General features: G+C 40.4%; 1 protein-coding gene across 1 annotated transcript in view; it reads right to left on the bottom strand.

Annotated features, from left to right (window-relative positions):
• LOC115224275 overlaps window positions 1–20,667 on the bottom strand; it is a 21,159-nt gene extending 492 nt beyond the window's left edge. The window contains exons 1-2 of the mRNA XM_029795086.2: window positions 19,520–20,667; window positions 1–403 (exon numbers count right to left, since the gene is read on the bottom strand). The exon at window positions 1–403 is cut by the window's left edge and continues 492 nt beyond it. Of these exons, the coding sequence (XP_029650946.1) occupies window positions 1–403; window positions 19,520–20,298 (1,182 nt within the window). The 5' untranslated portion in view covers window positions 20,299–20,667. The remainder of the gene's footprint in view (window positions 404–19,519) is intronic.
• Between the last annotated feature and the right edge of the window lie 927 nt (window positions 20,668–21,594).

Genomic DNA, 21,594 nt, shown 5'->3' with positions numbered 1-21,594 from the left:
TATAAGGAGCTTCCGGTCCAAAGCTGCTGTCGAAGTGGTTCGCTTTTCCCTTGAGTCATCGACTTTTAGTTTCACAATTTTTGTCTCGTAGCCTTCGCCCTCCGTGGAATTTCTGAAGTACAACTGGTAATCCGTAGTTATGATCCACAGGTTCCCGTGATTGTCAAAGGACATCTTTCCCGGGTGCAAGGAGAGCTCGGGGCTAACTTTCAGTTCTTTCTGTGTTTCCATGGTAACGAGGCCAGCATATTTGACGATACCTTTCTGCTTCTCCAGGTCAGCGTTGCGGTCCCAAACATACACCACTTTATCCTCGACACCTGTCAGGTACATGTACCTCCACCCCATCAACATGCCAAATCCTTTTGCCAATTTCGTTCCAATAGTACGAATTTTCTGTAAGCTGCAATGAGAAAAGAAGGAGAGAAGGTAATGAGATTAGCAATAACTTAGCAACATGGGACGAGATTAGCAATAACTTAGCAACATGGGACGAGATTAGCAATAACTTAGCAACATGAATCGACAACGAAAAAAATTATGATGTATTAAAAATCTCTCTCTATCCGCTCAGTCATAGTCGACTCTCGGTCATTCGATGGATCAGTGTCCTCCAGTCAGTTCTATCCTGGGCTGCTTCTTTCAGATTGGCCATGTCCATTCCGGTATAATAATAATAATAATAATAAAACATTGTGTACAGTGCTCAGGTGCACTACAACTCATCGAAAGTGTATATATAATCAGGTGTAGTTTTGACGGATTTCGGAAAGTATGAGGGCCTTAAAGGATGCAGTGTCATGGCAGTCAACAACTGACGCAGGCAGTTTATTCCATGCTTCAGCAACTCTGAGTGTGAAGAAATGTTTCCGAAAATCATGGGAGCTGTGTTGTTTTCTGACTTTGTGGGCATGTCCACCACTCCTGATGGTGTCAAGCCAGCGGGTTCTTGGTTGGCCTCTTCCTCTCTTGCCACTGACCATTCCGTATATATAATATATATCTATCTATCTATCCACTCAGTCGAAGTCGACTCTCGGTCACTCGTTGGATCAGTGTCCTCCAGTCAGTTCAATCCTGGGCCACTTCTTTCAGACTGGCCATGTCCATTTCGGTATCACTCCTGATGGTGTCAAGCCAGCGGGTTCTTGGTCGGCCTCTTCCTCTCTTGCCACTGACCATTCCGAGCATGATGTCCTTCTCCAGGAATTCTCTCCGCATAATATGACCGAAAAATGCCAATCTAAGCTTGGTGATCCCAGCTTCTAGCAACATTTTCAGCCTGATCTGCTTAAGGACTTCTCCATTGGTGAGCCTTGCTGTCCATAGAATCCGCAAAAGAGGCAATGGTCAGCATGAGTATTAAAAATAAGGGAAGTAATTGGCAATGTGAAATATCATTTGGGAGGTAATTACCAACATAAAATAACAAAGTGAAAACAATTAGTAACATGAGATAATGAGGGAGTGATTAACAATACACAGAGAATATAGGAGCACTCCATCGGTTACGACGATGAGGGTCCCAGCTGATACGATCAACGGAACAGCTTGCTCGTGGAATTAACGTGCAAGTGGCTGAGCATTCCACAGACACGTGTACCCTTAACGTAGTTCTCGAGGAGATTCAGCGTGACACAGAGTGTGACAAGGCTGGCCCTTTGAAATACAGGTACAACAGAAACAGGAAGTAAGAGTGAGAGAAAGTTGTGGTGAAAGAGTACAGCAGGGTTCACCACCACCCCCTGCATGAGCCTTGTGAAGCTTTAGGTGTTTTCGCTCAATAAACACTCACAATGCCCGGTCTGGGAATCGAAACCGCGAGTCTGCTGCCCTAACCACTGGGCCATTGCGCCTCCACACACAGAGAAACAATTAGCAACAAGAGAAAATTATGTAGAATTAGTAACATGAACTGACGATGAAGAGGTAACGAGCAAGGTGAAATAAGTAATAAGCATGTGTGAAGGAATATGAGATAGCAATGAAGTATTTATTAGTAAGCATGAGGTAGATAATGTTGATTTAATGAAACATGAACAGAAAATGAATTAGCAACTACCAGTGCTACAAAAGTGCAAGAGTTTTTGTTGTATTGTAATAATGTGTTCAGATTAACAGTACCACCTGACACTTAGATGCCTTTAGCAGAATTCACTTTGTTACAAGTATTTGGGCCAAGTCTCTGGTTTCAAGAGAAAAACCCATCAGATGGGTGTCACAGGCTAAGCTCTTTCCTTTCATTCATATCACTTAAAGCTTTCACTCCCTATGAAGCAGAAGCCATCAACAACTTTTTTCCACTGCTTTCAACCCTGGGCTGTTTTTTCTGCTTTTCTCTAGTTGGATCTCTGGGTTTTTTCAGCTCTGCAGCCTTGCAGTTTCCTTTCCAGTTTAGCTGCAGCATGTCATATGGTCCTCCTCTCCCATGTCATGAAAAATATACGTAAGTGACAGAGGCAGTATTAATACCGAGAGGCAATATTTATGCCCACTTAAATGTGGATGTTCTGTTAGAACAAACTATACTGTGGTAGATATCATGAGAGAACTTCTCATATTGGCTTTTGGAGAATGATGCACTCTTGTTTATATCGCTAGCGGGGAGATAAATCCCTGCCACCTCCAGCACCGAGACCACCAGATCACATGATTTCAACCTTCTCATCAGTGATGGACACTTGACCACTAGAGATAGCAGCAACTCATCTCCCTGCTAGCAATATAGAGAAAAAAACAGTGCCAGGACAGACACTGGTGTCATAATTAGGTAGTGATCTTGTTTACAAGTTATACACTGAACTGCAAAAGAAAGGCAATTTTTTCGAATGTCATTTTTATATGGTAAATTCTGAAAATTTATTGCGGGGATGCAAGTGTAAATATTCCAAAACATGCTGGTTTATGGCTGAGATCCAAATTGCAGGTAACCTTTCAACTTCCCCTGAGATGAAATGCCAAAATCTACTTGAAACATTTAATCCAAAGTTGGTGAAACTTGATTAACAAGACTATAAAGTTCAGGTGTTTGAGAGTTGCATGACATGAACAATATTCACACCATGTTTACATTTGTATCTGTGTCAGTGTTTCTGTCCCACACAACTTGGATCAATAATAGAAGTATGCCAAACTTTAAAAAAAAGTACTAGGGTTGATATGATTGATTAAATACTTCCATGATGGTGCCCCAGGCTGGCTGTAGTCTGATGAGCGTAACTCGTGACACAAAAGAATGTTTTTTAATTGCTACAAACACATTTTGCATGTATGCAATAATATTTATTCATGAATGCAGTTGATTTAGTTTAAGTTTGTACACCAAAAGTTTTAGCATATTTAATACAATAATGAACTACAAAAACATTGAGGGTGGGGTACATAAATTACCTTTATAATTTGAAGTTCGGAAGTGTGGCAGTTGTAAAGATAATTTATGGCACCTTGTGTCTCCGGGGAAAAGAAAGCTAAATCAACAGAGTTGGAGGTGGGGGTGAGCAAGAGACAGCAGATGCGGAATGCAGGTGAATTTAGTCTGTGAAATTGAAACGAACATCCGCACATAGACATACACACATACACACATATGTTCAAGTGTACTTATGCATAGGTTGTACAAATTGGCATTCAGTAACATGAAATTAGACAATCAAGAATAAAAGAGAAAAGGTAAAAATAATTAAAATATTTATCTTAGTAAATATCTAGTCGGAACATGAAAAATATGTAAAAAGGCAAACCAATAAAATTAGAGTTATTTAAACCAGATCCTATCTTATAAAAGGAGACTTGCAAATTTTTATGACAATGCAACACATATCCGGCTATTAAAGCTGCTATTTATTGCTAGCAGAGGTCTTTCAGGTTTCCATCAAGGCTATATGAATTGGCTCAATAAGTTGGTGGCTTGTAAGGTCTGCACAATGCTTCCATTTCATAAAATTCATTACAGAGTGGTTGCACAGTTGTTTTCTTCAGTTTAGGACATTCTATTTCTGGAACTTGTTTCCAGAACTCTTTTGTAGACAAGGATCTACGGATCTTCTTTAGACCTAAATTCTGTAAATCCATTGCCTCGTGATTCCATAACTAGAGGTTTGAGAATTGGACAACCATCATTGATCACATCAAGAAAGTCCTGCTTCACCTTGTGCAAGTCATCAAACCTGGTTAGGAAATTATCAAGTAATCTTTGTAATCTTTGTAATTTATGCTGGTATTCCGGTTTGTGGTCTTTTATTTTAGCATCAGGAAATGGATTCACTCCATTTCTGAGATTGGCAAAGTGCCTGAAATTTTTCAACAATGTCTCTTAGAAAAGTTTTAATTTTACTTTGAAAGCTGAAAACTGAGTAAGATTAGAAATAATCTTAGCCTTTCTCTGGAGTGCCAAGTTAAGAGTTTGTAGATGATTCATTATATCAGTAAAAACATCAGATCTTGCAATATATTCAACATCTGTTGCAACACAGACAGGTTTATTCAGTAGGTCACTAGAGTTAAGACTTTGTGAAATACATTTTTTTATGTCAGCACCACAAATTGTAGTATTCCGGTTACTTCATGAAAGCGCCATGGAAGTTAAAGTCCTCTAAAGTAAAGGTGTCCAGGACTCTTGTCACAGCCTCTTTCATCTTCAAAACAACTGCTCTCGAGGTTCTCCTACAGCTTGGGGAACAGCCAAAAGTCAAAGGGAGCAAGGTCTGGACTGTAAGGAGGGGGTGAGGGACAGTTTTGATACCCATCTTTGTCAACCTGGGAACAAACTTTACACCTGTTCAAATCGTCATAAACAATTCTATGTACAGTTGTCACACCAAACCCAAACTATATGCTTATTGTCTTTATAGACATAAGATGGTCTTCAACCAGAAAATTGTGAATTTTCTCAACCAGCATTGATGTTCTGACACCCCTCTCTCTCCCACACTTCTCAACCATCCTTGGACTGCTTATGCCAGCAAAAAAGTTAATCCATAAGCAGTGTCGAACATTTCATAAATTTCTGTGGCATTTTTGCCCAGTTTAACACAAAACTTTATTACATTGCAACCTTCCAAATATCCCAACTGCTTTCTGCAAGCTAGTCGGCAGTGGCAAGCAGTGTTTTTTTGCAGGATATGATAAAAGTGCTGTTACAGTCGTCTCCTTCAGTCTAGAATAACTAAAGTTGGTAGGTCAAATTACTGGATGTGCAGTAATGATATACTAAAATGACAATAATCTTAGACATCTTATAACTCACTGTCTTGAAAAAAAAGTATCAAAACTTCTGGAATGCATCTCATATTTCCAGATGGCATCACAACTGACTGGACACAAGTCATACTAGTAGAAGACAGAGTATTGATTTCAAGTATGACACTGCAACACAAAACAAATATTCCAAACAACAAACTATGCATATTTTACACAGGTCCATGACAGTTAAGCAATGTCATACTGAAAAGAATTGTCAACACAGCTGCCAACCAAAAGGTCAGTTTGTATTTAAATGTTCAGTCAACAATAAAGTTATGAAACTTCAAGTTATTGATCTGAAATCATAACTTATCCTGAGAAAAGATGCATGTGTTAAACAAGAATTATTATTAAAAAAACTTGAAGTGGAGTTTAAGACTGGTTGTCCATGAAGTGGAATTTAAGACTGATGATCTAGTCCTTATAATTGAATTCTATAGGGGAATTACAGAAGGAAATCTCAGCATGGAAGCTATTCCTAGAATAGAAGACTTTTAAAGTAGATGCATGGACAAAGGTTTTAGTAAATAGGAGAGAAAACAGGACTCTGGTACTTTTAGGGAAATGGCATTGCTCTTGTAGAAAAGAAGTATGTATAAATTCCGTAAACTAAAGTCAATGTAAACTACGGACACACAAGAGATGTAGTGGAATCACTGGCAGACTATCCAAAAATATAAGCTTCATATTTGATAAATGCACTGGAGTAGAACGTACAAGCACACCTGAAACCAGCTCTCTTAAATGCCTAGACGGCTCATTAGAAGAAGTTGATAATTAGAAGATGCAATTAGTAGGGGAGGTTTGTTGCTCTAAGAGTATAGTCATTAGATTAAAGACCTGATTGAGAAAAGTTCAGATTGTATGATGCTTGTATTAGAAGTGTACTTCTGTATGGTAGTGAGACATGGGCCTTGAATGCAGAGGACTTGAGAAGATTAGAAAGAAATGCCACAAGCATGCTTCACTGGATGTGCAATGTGGATGTGTGTGAAAGAATTGGTACAAAGGTGCCGAGGGAAAAAACTGGGTATAAGAGGAATCAGATGTGTTCAAGAAAGTAGCTGGCACTGGTATGGACATGTGATGTAGAAGGATGAGGACAGCTATATAAAGAAGTGTCGTTTTCACTTAAAGCTTGCAGAAGAGGGAGACTCAGGAAAGTATGGGGTGGAGTGGTGAAGGCTGAACTCAGGACTCTCTGCCTGATGGATGAGATGACAAAGGATCAGGATCTTTGGTGATATGAGGTTTTTGAAAAATTTTCCCTCCTCATGGGAACTGAGTGATGAAATTGCTATGTTTTGGGTTCTCCACTTATTAACAATGTTACCCCCTGCCCCTTGCTCCTAGTTCCTACAGACTACCTAACCATAAAGGTCCCTACCACCTCGTTTTTGGGGATCACAGATATATCATATTGCCTGGTTTTATACCATCACCTGGCCATTCAATGGAGTTTGCTCTACTGCAACCAATTAGATCAGTTGTCTGGCATTCTTGAGGGCCCTTTCTTCAGAGTTGCTCTGTCAACTCACTCATTTTTCCTTTTACCTCATACAAGCTGTTTCCAGCCTCACTAGTCCCTGCACAAAAACAATCACCAAAGATTATTCTCCCAAGAACAATCGTCTTCTGAAATCACTCATCACCAGCTCCATATTTTTTACTGCAGTCATCAACATGCAATAGTTTGACTCTCTGGCATTTAAACCAACCACATCCAGCCCAAATCTTCAACCTGTTTTGTGTCCAAACCACCTAAATCTCGCCTCTCACACCTACCCTATCATTTATCATTCTAAAAATACACAATCAATCACATCGTTGAAATCTCAAAGCTATAAGATAATGCATGATTAATTTGAAACAATGTCAATAAATAAGCAATGCATTTTACAGAAGAATTTGAATGCCAAAGGGTTAAGCAGAATTCCGCCGAGGTCGACTTTGCCTTTCATCCTTTCGGGGTCGATTAAATAAGTACCAGTTACGCACTGGGGTCGATATAATCGACTTAATCCGTTTGTCTGTCCTTGTTTGTCCTCTCTGCGTTTAGCCCTTGTGGGTAGTACAGAAATAGGTTAAGCCGAACATTAACAGCCTCAATAATATCACCAGGCTCAGAATGCCCACAGTATCCAATGGCACTGTCTCTCTCTCTTTCTCTCCAAACCCAGAAAGGAAAAACAAAAAGAAAAAAAACTGTTAATGTGACTACAAACACACAGACACACACACATGCTTTTACACGCCACTGTGGCTGTCCCCACTGTCAATACCTTGACTACTACAACAATTGTAATACATACAATGTTTTTTTATATGATATTGTTTATAAAACAGGTCAATGGCTGAAATCCACCTAATTCACACGTCTTCAGCTTTGAGGTCTCTTCAAACTTTCTTCACCTCTCAGAGGATATCAGTTTTGTTTTTATCGTTTTGGGTGGATCTGCTTGTTTGCATTGCAGTTATTGTCACAATTAATGTTGCTGTTGCTCTCTTTCTTTCTCTGCAGAAATATTTAGTTAGAAAAACCAAGCAATTTGTTAACCCTCTCTTGCATTTGCACGCTCACTCACACACACACACATTTTATTCCTTCACAAATACACACTTTCACACATCTCTCTCTCTCTCTGAGACCAACATGCATACTCACCCCCTCTTCTTTCTTTCTGTTTTATTTTCTCTCTCTTACTCATATAGATTTCACTTAGACCTCTCATTTCTATTACTCTCTCTCTCACACACACACACTCACACTCATACTAACTACTTCCTTACACTCAGACTACAATCTCACCATTACTCTGCTCTTTTTGCCAATCTCCACTCACACTCTCCTTCTCTCCCACCATACTTTTTCACCTCTATTTTTAACTATATCGCACTTTCCCCCCACACAACACTATTCTAACCTAAATCTACAATATCCCTCCAAACAAACTGATATTAATCACAGCAAACAGAACATTATCAATATATTTACCAACGATAATTTCAAACAAGAGAGAAAGAGAGAGAGAGAGAGAAATTGAGAGATTTTTGGTTCACTATATTTAAGTATACTTGCAGCAGCTTAACTCTATGGATTACATGCAGAAGGTGTTGCTGGAAACTTTCCCATGTCACAACTTTAAAAAGTTTAGCAAATTATTTTAATCAGCATACGTACACTTGTATGTGTGTACGTGTGTGTGTGTATTCTTTTATGTGTTTCAGCTCATCAAAGGCTGTGGCCATACTGTGGCACAACAATATTATCCCCTTTTCAAATGGCCACTCTTTTGTGACTGGCTTTTGGTGAAGGAAGAAGTTTGCCTCTGCTGCCCTGTTTTGAGTTTCTTGCTGTGATGTAGGTTCATCTGGGATCATAGACAGCAGGAGGTCAAGTTTTTTCTTGAAAACATCCACCCCTACTTCATGCAGCTCCCTCAGTTGTTTTGGCAAGATATTAAATAGCTGTGGGTCTTTGAATCCCAAGCTATTGCAGTACATGGGCCTCACTCTAAACAGAATGGGTGAGAGTTTTGGAACAGTGTAGTGACTTCCAGTTTGGAGGCTGGTATAACATTCTATGCCAAAGTTTGGTGCCAACCCCTCTAGGATATCCCATATGTATAGCATGGCATATCTCTCCTGTCTTTGCTCCAGGGAGTAGAATTAAAACTCTTTCCGTCTCTCCCAATAGCTCAACTGTTCCACTGATGCAATCTTCCTGGTGTAGCACCACTGAACTGCTTCAAGTTGCATTGTTAATTTGATATTGTGGTGAGGCCACAGTTGAGAGCAAGAGTTCAAACAGCCGAAGGCAAATGTTATCTATAGAACTAGCATAGTTGATTCTGATTCCTTGATTCTGAAAGTTCTCAGAATCTATCAAGCCATTCACCAGCAGACTGTCACAATCTTGGTGATATGTACATAAAATGAAGTGTTACCTCTCATATAGGTGCAGGAGTGGCTGTGTGGTAAGTAGCTAGTTTACCAACCACATGGTTCCAGGTTCAGTCCCACTGCGTGGCACCTTGGGCAAGTGTCTTCTACTATAGCCTCGGGCCAACCAAAGCCTTGTGAGTGGTTTTAGTAGACGGAAACTGAAAGAAGCCCGTCATATATATGTATGTATGTATATATATATATATATATATATATTTTACCTTATATTACATTAATTAATTTTACCCTCAATTGTTGATATATATATATATATATATATATATATATATATATGTGTGTGTGTGGGTGGGTGCGTGGGTGTTTTTGTGTTTCTGTGTTTGTCCCCCTACCATTGCTTGACAACCGATGCTGGTGTGTTTATGTCCCCGTTACTTAGCGGTTCGGCAAAAAGAGACCGATAGAATAAGTACTGGGCTTACAAAAGAATAAGTCCCGGGGTCGAGTTGCTCGATTAAAGGCGGTGCTCCAGCATGGCCGCAGTCAAATGACTGAAACAAGTAAAAGAGAAAAAGATACCAATCCTCAGATCATGAACTGTACTTGACTCTAGGATTGCTGCTCTTTTCAGTTCAAAGTATCTTTGTTGTGGCATGTCAGCACAAACAGGCTGGTAGCAGACGGCTTGGAATTTTCTTGCATTGAATTTGCATGTTGTTTTCTTCAGCCTGTTCATATATGGCATCTGGGACTTTCTGTAGAAGATTAGCATCAAAAGGTTCCTTGATTGTTTGTACTACTTTTGCGTCATTGGTTTAGCTAGTAAGTGTGGTTGTTTGTGTAACTGAAGGCATGTTCAAAAATGCTCCCATAAGCAGCACCAGCCCCCAAGATAGTTCCATGAGGCACTCCACTTGCTATAAACCCGGAACCATGTGGTTGGGAAGTAAGGTTCTTACCACACAGCTACACCTGCGCCTATGCTTGTATGAGTGCAAGAACGTTCGTGTGTGTGTGTGGAGTGAGACAGAGAGAGAGAGAGAGGTGGTATATATAATTATATTCATAATGACATCAATGAATCATAAGTTGTATGTTCAGGAAATATAATCAGCATTTAAATATACAGTCCTGACCTGAAATGAATTATCAGCAGCTTTGTTCAACAAGAGCGAGTGTGTGAATATATACACCCATACACAAATTAACCTACAATACCGCATCTGTAGCCACCTGTCACTCTTTGTTTAGCAAAAACAGAAAGGTAAGGACAGACAATGGTGAAGCACCTGTCTTTGTATCACAAGCTTTGTAAATTAGGTAAACTATGGTGAGGTGGTAACCATAGTGAAAGCATGTACCTGGTGGTTAGGGGGTTGCTTTCGTGATCTTACGATCACGATTCTGATTCCTGGACTGGGCAGCGTGTTGTGTTCTTGAGCAAACCACTTCATTTCACGTTGTTCCGGTCCACCCAGCAGTAACTGAGCCCCAGTAATAGCTGGGAAACGAACCCTGTGATGGCCCAGTGTCCCACTTGGGAGAGGGGAGTTGTTGTCTCAGTCACTTACACCCCATGGCAATCAGAAGATTGCCAGGAGGCAAACCAAGGTTCCCAGTACTTCTATGCTTAGCTTGCTTAATGTGCAAGAGGAGTGGATGAATCTGACAGCCCCAAGGGTTTTGAGAAGAAACTACAGCTGAATTTTCCACTATCAACAGATCTGAAATGGACCCAGTTGGACAAGGACTTGAACATCATTCTGGATATTTTAAAGAGCGGCACACTAGGAAGATAAGAATCTTGGTGCAAGTGGTACCAGTTATTCCAAGATATCTTTGGAGTGAAGAAAAGCAAAAGCAACAAGCAGAATGGCCCTAGTAAGAGGCTGCATCAGATGGTAGGATTAAGCAAACAACGAAGGCAGCTGAAGAAAAGTTGGAAATAAGTGGATGATGAAAGAAAAGGTGCTTTAAACTAACTTACTATGGAGTTATGAAGAAACCTACTCCAGCTTTGCAGAACAGAGTCACTTCAGAAAAAACAGAGAGGGAGAAGTGAAAGCAAAACAAAGCTTTTTTTTAACAACTCCTTCCAGTTCACAGCTGACCTCTTCAGAGAGTCAAAAAGTGGGAGGTTAATAGGCTCTAGAAAAGTGGAAAGCAGAATAGCAGTAGTGTATGGTGACCTCAGAAGAGGCATGCTATAAGGGGATTGTTCCTATCCACTGCCAACACTGAAACTCCACACTGCCTTCAGCATGACGGACATCAGTTTTAACAAAGTGAGGGCAGTGGTAGCAAAATATCATGCAGGTTCTGCACCAGGGCCACCTGGCACCATGTATAGAATATACAAAAATTGTCTGCTTCTGTTAAAGTAGCTAGACTTTTATGTTTAATCTGGAAGAAAAAGCAGTAAGCCTGGACTGGAGGGCTATTTTGCCCCTAATCCTGATTCACTGAGGGTTGTTTTGCCCCTAAAAGAAGAAAACTCAGCAGAACTTAACCAGTTTCAAGAGATTTCCCTTCTGGATGTTGAGGGGAAGATCTTTTGAACCATCATTGTTCAAAGTTTAACCTCATATCTCTTGGCCAATGAGCACATCGGCACAAGTGTTCAGAAAGTGTCCCAGTCCACTCTGAATGCCTTGAAGTGATTGGCCTTGTCATTAAAGAAACAAGGATGAACAATACTCTCTGTTGTGTAATTGGATCTTGCCAAATTGTACTCAAGCATGCCTCACCAGCTACTCCAAAGTGCATTGGAGTACTACCAAGTACCAACAGACGTAGTCAGACTTATAATGTTCCACATGTATCCACTGAGGATGAGGTTTACTATGGGAAATTTTACCACTAAGTGGCAGCAATTGGAAAAACCCGTTATGGCAAGGTACACTATTTCCATGGTACTCTTTGTGGTGGCCATGGATCTACTGGTAGAGATAGGAAGGAAGTAGTCCAGAGGTCCCAAAACTGATGGAAACAGGAAATTTAGTTTGCAGGTCATTCATGGATGACAAAAGTTATGATGCCATCAATCAAAGGGACACAGCAGACATTAAAGCCCACTGGAAAAGATGGCCACATGGTCATACTTGAAGTCCAACCCAGTAAAATCTTGAAACTTGAATATCCTTAACCCTTTTGTTACCATATTTATGTTAAGATACTCTGTGTTTCTTTCAATTACTTTAAATATAACAAAGAATTTAGTAAAATAACTTAGTTATCATTCAGCTAGTGTTAGGAACATAAATTGTGACTAAGGTTTGATGGAAGATTTTAATTTAAAACTTATGAAAACAAGACATTTGTACTCAGAGTCAGAGCCGATTTCAGCCGGGTTGGTAACGAAAGGGTTAAAGTGACACCTTCAACATTCAGAGTTCTGAGATTCTGACAATCCAAGAAAAAGTCCGCTGCCCTGGGAAAAATTACGATCATTCCCTTAAGGATATTGGTGATGCTGAAGACATTGAAACTCAACTAGGCAACTGGCTAAAGGCAGTTGATAAAAGCCAGCTACTGGGAAGATTCAAACTGCAGTGCTTCCAATACGGCATCGTACCCAGACTGCAGTGGCCGTTTTTGCTTTATGGCTCTTCCATGATTCGGATAGAGGCAATAGAGAGGTTGTACAGTAAGTGCATGTGAAGGTGGCCGGCATTCTACTAGTTTCAGAACAATCTGTACAGCGACACCTCTAAGCTCTGCCTACTAATTTCACCAGAGATGGGGGAATTCAAAACCACAGAGGCAAGAGCATTCACCACATTGCTTCTGTCTGAGGACGAGGAAGTCAGACACACCAACAAGATCATAAAGTGTGGCAGAAAATGGAAACCCCAGGAAACTATGAAGGAAGTAGAGACAGACTCGGAACACCATGAGATTGTTGGTGTAGTGTGTCAAGGACAGCTAGGAACTGGCAATTACAGTACCAAGAGGTAGAAAACACCAATACCAGGAGCATGAGAACCCATAGTGTAAAGGATGTGTGGTTCAACGGAAGAGGCTCACCGGATGAAGGCAGTAGGGCTTGCTCACCAAGGTCAATGGATGCAGTAGGACCAAGCACTTGAGCGACCACTGTCCTGGAAGAAACTCTGGAGTACTGATTCGGGAAATACAGAATGTGAGATATAAGATTAAACATCAGAGTAAAAATGTCTGTGTTTAAATTTGATATATAACAAGAAAAATTCAAATACATATCTTCCTTTTTTCCTCAAATCCCCATTTTAGTATCAGCGAAAAAATCCTGAAACACGTATAGTTCCTTCATATTTAATAAATATAAGTATTAACTAAAGTATGATATAATTAATGAATTACATTATATAGCTGGTAATTTAGGTTATATCCTTTAACCCTTTAGTGTTTAAACCGGCTATATCCGGCCCAAATATTCTACTCATTTTATGCTCAAACTGGCCAGAACCAGTATCTCACACCTACCCTGCAATGTCATTCTAAAAATAAACAATTACATCTTTCAAATCTTGAAGCTACAAGATAATATCAGATAAATTTTTAAAAAATGAAAATGAATAAGGATTACTTTTGACATATTAATTTGAACACTAAAGAGTTAAGTGCTATTTCGTGATGTGCAAACTGATACCATGAGTTTACTGTCAGATATACTCAGGTTATTTTTGTATTATCTGAAATAGAATACCTGCGTATCGATTAATCCCTCAAAATTGAATACTGACTTATATCAGATACTTTGCATATTTATAGTTAAGTATATAAATATAGGATAAATTAGACACCAAAGTACGATATGCAGATGCACGTAACACTGTAGGGTCACACCTGATTGATTTGGAAATTTGTTTTCCCAAATTATTTATATTCATATAGATGTATATATATACATGTATATAGATAGATGTATATATATATACATGAATATATATATATATATATATAGATGTATATGTATATATGTATATGTATAGCTGTATATGTATACATGTATATGTGCAGATGTATATATATATATATATATATATATAAAAATATATATGTATGTATGTATGTATATATATAGCTGTATATGTATAGCTGTATATGTATAGATGTATATGTATACATGTATATGTGTAGCTGTATATGTATACATGTATATGTATACATGTATGTGTAGATATATATGTATACATGTATGTGTAGATATATATGTATATATATATATATATATATATATATATATATATATAGATGTATATGTATACATGTATATGTGCAGATGTATATATATATATATATATATATAAAAATATATATGTATGTATGTATGTATGTATGTATATATATAGCTGTATATGTATAGCTGTATATGTATAGATGTATATGTATACATGTATATGTGTAGCTGTATATGTATACATGTATATGTGTAGCTGTATATGTATACATGTATATGTATAGATGTATATGTATACATGTATATGTATAGATGTATATGTATACATGTATGTGTAGATATATGTATACATGTATGTGTAGATATATATGTATACATGTATGTGTAGATATATATGTATATATATATATATATATATATATATATATATATATATATATATATAATATATATATATATATATACATATATATATATATATATAGATGTACATGTAATATGTACACATATATACATGCATACATATATACACCCATACACACACATACACAAATACACACACACACACACATACATATACACAGTGTGTAGTAAGAAACTTGGTTCCAAAAGGCTGCTACAGCTTGGCACCAGTGACATTGCAACCCATTTCTACAGCTGAGTGAAATGGAGCAACGCGAAATAAAGGGTCTTGCTGTGAGCCCAATACTCTCTAACCACTGATCCATGCCCTTTCACACATATATATATTTCATAGTACAAAAGTACTAAGTGAAAAGCTGGGTGTAAGAGGAATCACATGTTGTGTTCAAAACAGAAGCAATAATCAGAAAACCCGAATGAAGTGTTTAGTAGGAGGTGTGGGTGCTGCTATTAATAGTCGTGGGAATTTTGACTGAGGTTCACCTCTATGTGGTAGGTGAAGCGAGAAACATAGTCCTAAAAATAGGTCACGGTTGGATTGAATGTTTATGTAGATTTGTTATTACTACTACAAGTTTACCGTTCCTCTCATTTCAAAAGGAATATTCTTAGTTTGTTATTCTAATAAATTTTTTTATTTATTTATTTTTTTATTCCTTCAGTTTCACGAAATGGCAGAGAGTAAGGACCCTGATGAAACTGCACTGACGATGTTGCATATCCAACAATGTGCAGTCAATGCAGTTGAAATGCCCGTAGGTCAAGGTGCCATGCAGTGGGACTGAACCTGGAACCATGTGGTTGGGAAGCAAGTTTCTTATTACACAGTCACTCCTGCACCTGTGTATATATATATATATATATATATATATATATATATATATATATATATATATATATCATCATCATCATCATTTAGCGTCCGTTTTCCATGCTAGCATGGGTTGGACGGTTCAACTGGGGTCTGGGGAGCCCGAAGGCTGCACCAGGCCAGTCAGATCTGGCAGTGTTTCTACAGCTGGATGCCCTTCCTAACGCCAACCACTCCGTGAGTGTAGTGGGTGATTTTATGAGCCACCGACACAGGTGCCAGACGAGGCTGGCAAACGGCCACGCTCGGATGGTGTTTTTTTATGTGCCACCGACACAGGTGCCAGACGAGGCTGGCAGACGGCCACGCTCGGATGGTGTTTTTATGTGCCACTGACACAGGTGCCAGACGAGGCTGGCAAACGGCCACGCTCGGATGGTGTTTTTTTATGTACTACCGACACAGGTGCCAGACGAGGCTGGCAGACGGCCACGCTCGGATGGTGTTTTTATGTGCCACTGACACAGGTGCCAGACGAGGCTGGCAAACGGCCACGCTCGGATGGTGTTTTTTTATGTGCCACCGACACAGGTGCCAGACGAGGCTGGCAGACGGCCACGCTCGGATGGTGTTTTTATGTGCCACCGACACAGATGCCAGACGAGGCTGGCAAACGGCCACGCTCGGATGGTGTTTTTTTATGTGCCACCGACACAGGTGCCAGACGAGGCTGGCAGACGGCCACGCTCGGATGGTGTTTTTATGTGCCACTGACACAGGTGCCAGATGAGGCTGGCAAACGGCCACGATCGGATGGTGTTTGTTACGTGCCCACAGCACGGAGATATATATATATCATCATCATCATCATCATCATTTAGCGTCCGTTTTCCATGCTAGCATGGGTTGGACGGTTCAACTGGGGTCTGGGGAGCCCGAAGGCTGCACCAGGCCAGTCAGATCTGGCAGTGTTTCTACAGCTGGATGCCCTTCCTAACGCCAACCACTCCGAGAGTGTAGTGGGTGATTTTATGTGCCACCGACACAGGTGCCAGACGAGGCTGGCGAACGGCCACGCTCGGATGGTGTTTTTATGTGCCACCGACACAGGTGCCAGACGAGGCTGGCAGACGGCCACGCTCGGATGGTGTTTTTATGTGCCACTGACACAGGTGCCAGATGAGGCTGGCGGACGGCCACGATCGGATGGTGTTTGTTACGTCCCCAAAGCACGGAGGCCAGTCTATGCGGTACTGGCTACGGCCACGTTCGGATGATTTTCTTGTGTGCCACCGGCACTGGTACCACAAGATACAAATTCCATTGATGTTCATCTATTTTGATTTGTTTTGATTTGATTTGATTTTCACTTGCCTCAACAGGTCTTCACAAGTGTCACAAGAAGGAAGGTATGCACAGGTGGACTGACTACGTCCCAGGTAGGGGCCACGGGTTATGGCCTGACTAGTCTTGCCGGGTCTTCGGATGGTGTTTTTATGTGCCACCGACACAGGTGCCAGATGAGGCTGGCGAACGGCCACGATCGGATGGTGTTTGTTGCGTGCCCACAGCACGGAGGCCAGTCGATGCGGTACTGGCTACGGCCACGTTCGGATGGTTTCCTTGTGTGCCACCGGCACTGGTACCACAAGATACAAATTCCATTGATGTTCATCTATTTTGATTTGATTTGATTTGATTTTATATATATATATATATAATATATATATATATATATATATATATAATATATATATATTGTAAACCATCATCATCATCATTCAAAATGGAAGACCAGCAGTTGCCCATGCATACCAGCTTCCCCTCTCCACACCACTGATGTTATCCAAGGGAAAGGCAAAGTCCAATACAGCTTGGCACCAGTGATGTCGCAACTCATTTCTACAACTTCCATGATTTGGACAATTTGGCCTGAGCTGGCAAGTCAGAAGACTACACAAATCTTCAATGTCTACTTTGGTATGTTTTCTGTGACTGCTCTCCCTAATGCCAACCACTTACAGAGTGTACTGGGTGCCCTTCATGAAGCACTAGCAGAATTGAGATCACCAAGTAATTTGTAAGACAAGATCCTTCACTGAAGGAGATGACTTTGTGTCAGAGGATGAGATGTTAAGAGTGTGATTAGATGGACAGAAATTAGTGTGTAGGAGTAGAGGTGATACATGGCTACCTCAGTTGGAGAGATGGGGGATATAGAAGGAGACAGAAAGAGAGAGTGGAGACGGGAGAGTGAGGAGGAAGATAGAAAGAAGAGAGAGGTGGTGAAGAGGTAATGGAGCTTCCACTCATGTTACAGTGAAGTGTATTAAGTGAAGTGAAATCAGGGATTTAATATGATGAGTGTTTGGGTACGTTCGCGAGACTGCGAAAGGAGAATGGAAGTGGAGTGAAGGGTAATGCAGTGAGAGAACACAAATACAGGGAGATGAAGGGGTGTTAAGAAGATATGTTGTAGGGACGAAATTCAACAGGGAAAATATATATTTCTTTACTACCCACAAGGGGCTAAACACAGAAGAGACAAACGGATTAAGTCGATTACATCGACTCCAGTGCGTAACTGGTACTTTATTTATCGACCCCGAAAGGATGAAAGGCAGTGCGTAACTGGTACTTTATTTATCGACCCCGAAAGGATGAAAGGCAAAGTCGACCTCGGCGGAATTTGAACTCAGAACGTAACGGCAGACGAAATACGGCTACGCATTTCGCCCGGCGTGCTACCGTTTCTGCCAGCTCGCCACCTTAACAGGGAAAATATCTTGTGCAGAAGTGTGCACGAGGATGCGAAGGGACAATGGGAGAAAGGGCAGTGGGAAATACAGCGCGCGTGGAACAGAAGTAGAAGGCAGCTGATTTGTGAGGAAGAGTGTTTGATAAAATCCTTTGCTCTACGACTGTTTCTTTATTAGCCACAAGGGCCTAAAATAGAGGGGGACAAACAAGGACAGATAGGACACCACAGAGGGGACAATACATAAAACGAATATGAATGAGATGATTATACAACAACAAGGTTATATGACTGGCTGCATGCGCCCCTTTGCTCTAACGACTGCCGAATCGCAGCCTTAACAGGCGTTACGGCCTCAAACAATATATTTCTTTACTACCCACAAGGGGCTAAATACAGAGTGGACAAACAAGGACAGACAGACGGATTAAGTCGATTACATCGACTCCAGTGCGTAACTGGTACTTATTTAATCGACCCCGAAAGGATGAAAGGCAAAGTCGACCTCGGCGGAATTTGAACTGAGAACAACGTAACGGCAGACGAAATACGGCTACGCATTTCGCCCGGCGTGCTACCGTTTCTGCCAGCTCGCCACCTTAACAGGGAAAATATCTTGTGCAGAAGTGTGCACGAGGATGCGAAGGGACAATGGGAGAAAGGGCGGTGGGAAATACAGCGCGCGGGGAACAGAAGTAGAAGGAAGCTGATTTGTGAGGAAGAGTGTCTGATAAAATGCTTTGCTCTAACGACTGTTTCTTTATTAGCCACAAGGGCCCAAAACAGAGGGGGACAGACAAGGACAGATAGGACACCACAGAGGGGACAATACATAAAACGAATATGAATGAGATGATTATACAACAACGAGGTTTTATGACTGGCTGCATGCGCCCCTTTGCTCCAACGACTGCCGAATCGCAGCCTTAACAGGCGTCACGACCACAAACAATATATTTCTTTACTACCCACAAGGGGCTAAACACAGAGAGGACAAACAAGGACAGACAGACGGATTAAGTCGATTACATCGACTCCAGTGCGTAACTGGTACTTATTTTATCGACCCCGAAAGGATGAAAGGCAAAGTCGACCTCGGCGGAATTTGAACTGAGAACGTAACGGCAGACGAAATACGGCTACGCATTTCGCCCGGCGTGCTAACGTTTCTGCCAGTTCGCCACAAAACAATAAAAGTTTCAAATGAATGTGTTCCACCTACCGCGTTCGGGTTGCAATATCCTCAAAAGATTTTGTCGGGACTTGGACAGTCTTCTTATAATGAATAACGAAGAATAAGTAATCATCATCGGGTGAAAGTGTCATTTCGCTTATACTTTGATTCACATTGTACGAATCGTTGCCAAATTTGAAAGTGACAGGATCGATGATCTCCAACATTCGATCATAGAAAACAAAGCTTTTCGACATCTTATTCCTGTAAACTATGATTGAACCGGGTTTTCCAGCATTTGCTATGTACGCATTTCCTGCACCATCGACGACGATGTCCTCAAATTGTGTGGAGTTTAGTTTTTCATCGATATCCGAACTGGAAAATTCATATTTCTTTTTTATCGTTCGTTTGACTAAATCGAAAATAATTAATTTGGCATTACAGTCTAAGTACTTATTATCTGCTATGTAGAGCAGGTTCGTTTTACGAACCACACGTATTGCGCCGACCGATTGCAAGGCATCGCAGTTACCTAATGTTTGATATTGCAAGGTTGGGAAAGGCTTGAAGACAACTTTACCGTTTTTCTTCGCGACAGTCGCCAACGTTACTGGAACATTTGGAGTGAGGCGTGGTATGTTCACGTAGACTGTATCGTTGTAGACTTGAATGCCCGTAACCACATTTTCTGACGAACTGTGAACTCCCGATACCGATTCGAAGGTGAGAGAACTGAACTCGTAGACCACATCCTGCTTAATATCTCCAAGCACGGAAACAGTGCTTGTAGCAAAAAAGACCAAGATATTCCAGTAGATTTGCATGTGTACTGAAAATATATTTACTGTTTTTGGTATACTTTAAAATTTAGAAAATAAAAGTTTTTAATAGAGTTTCCTGAGCGGATTATTTGTAGCAGTAATGATTATATCAATGGTGACGGCCGTGTCCCAGACAGCAGATTGTATATATAAAACTCACACACAAAGTACGTGGCTAAATATTATGTCAACAGGTAGAATGGGACTTTTTTTTTTCTTTTTTCTCTTGATATACTAGGTTAAGGTGCGCTGGTTACCATGGAATTAACGATCTACCTGTCATGTGATGGTAATTTTGATGCACCATTGGTCAAGAAATTAATGTTATCTCAACAGAAACTTGTTCTTGGCTTTTCATTCGTTTCTCACTCACAGATACACGCACACACCCACCCATACACACACACACACACTCCCATACACACACACACCCATATACACACACACACACTCACATACACACCCACACCCACACCTATATACACACACACACTCACATATACACACACCCATATACACACACACACCCATATACACACACATTCACATACACACACCCATATACACACACACACTCACATACACACACTCACATATACATACACACTCACATACACACCCATATACACACACTACTACTACTACCACCACTGCTGTTTTTTTAAATGTAGGTTGCCTTCTATTTAAGTTTTGTATGTGTGTGTACGTACCTACACTCCCACACACACACATACACACCTGTATGTATGTATGTACGTATGTATGTATGTATGTAGCAATAGGTGGGTTTCTGATATCAGTTAAGCAGTCAGTCATGTGGAAAACTTCGTGACAACTACTAATGTAGGAGACGAAAGATGTGTGCTAGGTGTATGAGGGACAAAGTACACATAACATATAGTAAACTTTCAACTGAAAAAAACCTGCGCTTTCGCGGTTTTTCGACTCCCTAAAAATATCAGCTAAATTTTTTGTTTCCCAACCACGTTTCCGGGTTCAGTCCCACTGCATGGCACCTTGAGCAAATGTCTTTTACAGCCTCGGGCTAACCAAAACCTTGTGAGTGGATTTGATAGACGGAAACTGAAAGAAGCCCGTCGTATATGTATGTGTGTGTGTGTGTGTGTATTTGTGTGTGTCAACTAGATATTAACCCACCACACCTGGTTAATATTCAGTTTAACACCTGGCCACCAAAACAAAAAAAAAGGTGTTATAGGACTTTCGGAAAATTCACACGATCGCTTTTTTCCCTCATAACTTTCAGGAAAATGGATATCTTTTAATGAAATTTAATAT

The sequence above is a fragment of the Octopus sinensis genome, linkage group LG25 (assembly GCF_006345805.1).
Source record: "Octopus sinensis linkage group LG25, ASM634580v1, whole genome shotgun sequence".
NCBI classification, from domain to species: domain Eukaryota; kingdom Metazoa; phylum Mollusca; class Cephalopoda; order Octopoda; family Octopodidae; genus Octopus; species Octopus sinensis.
This window is presented reverse-complemented; position numbering and strand designations above follow the sequence as displayed.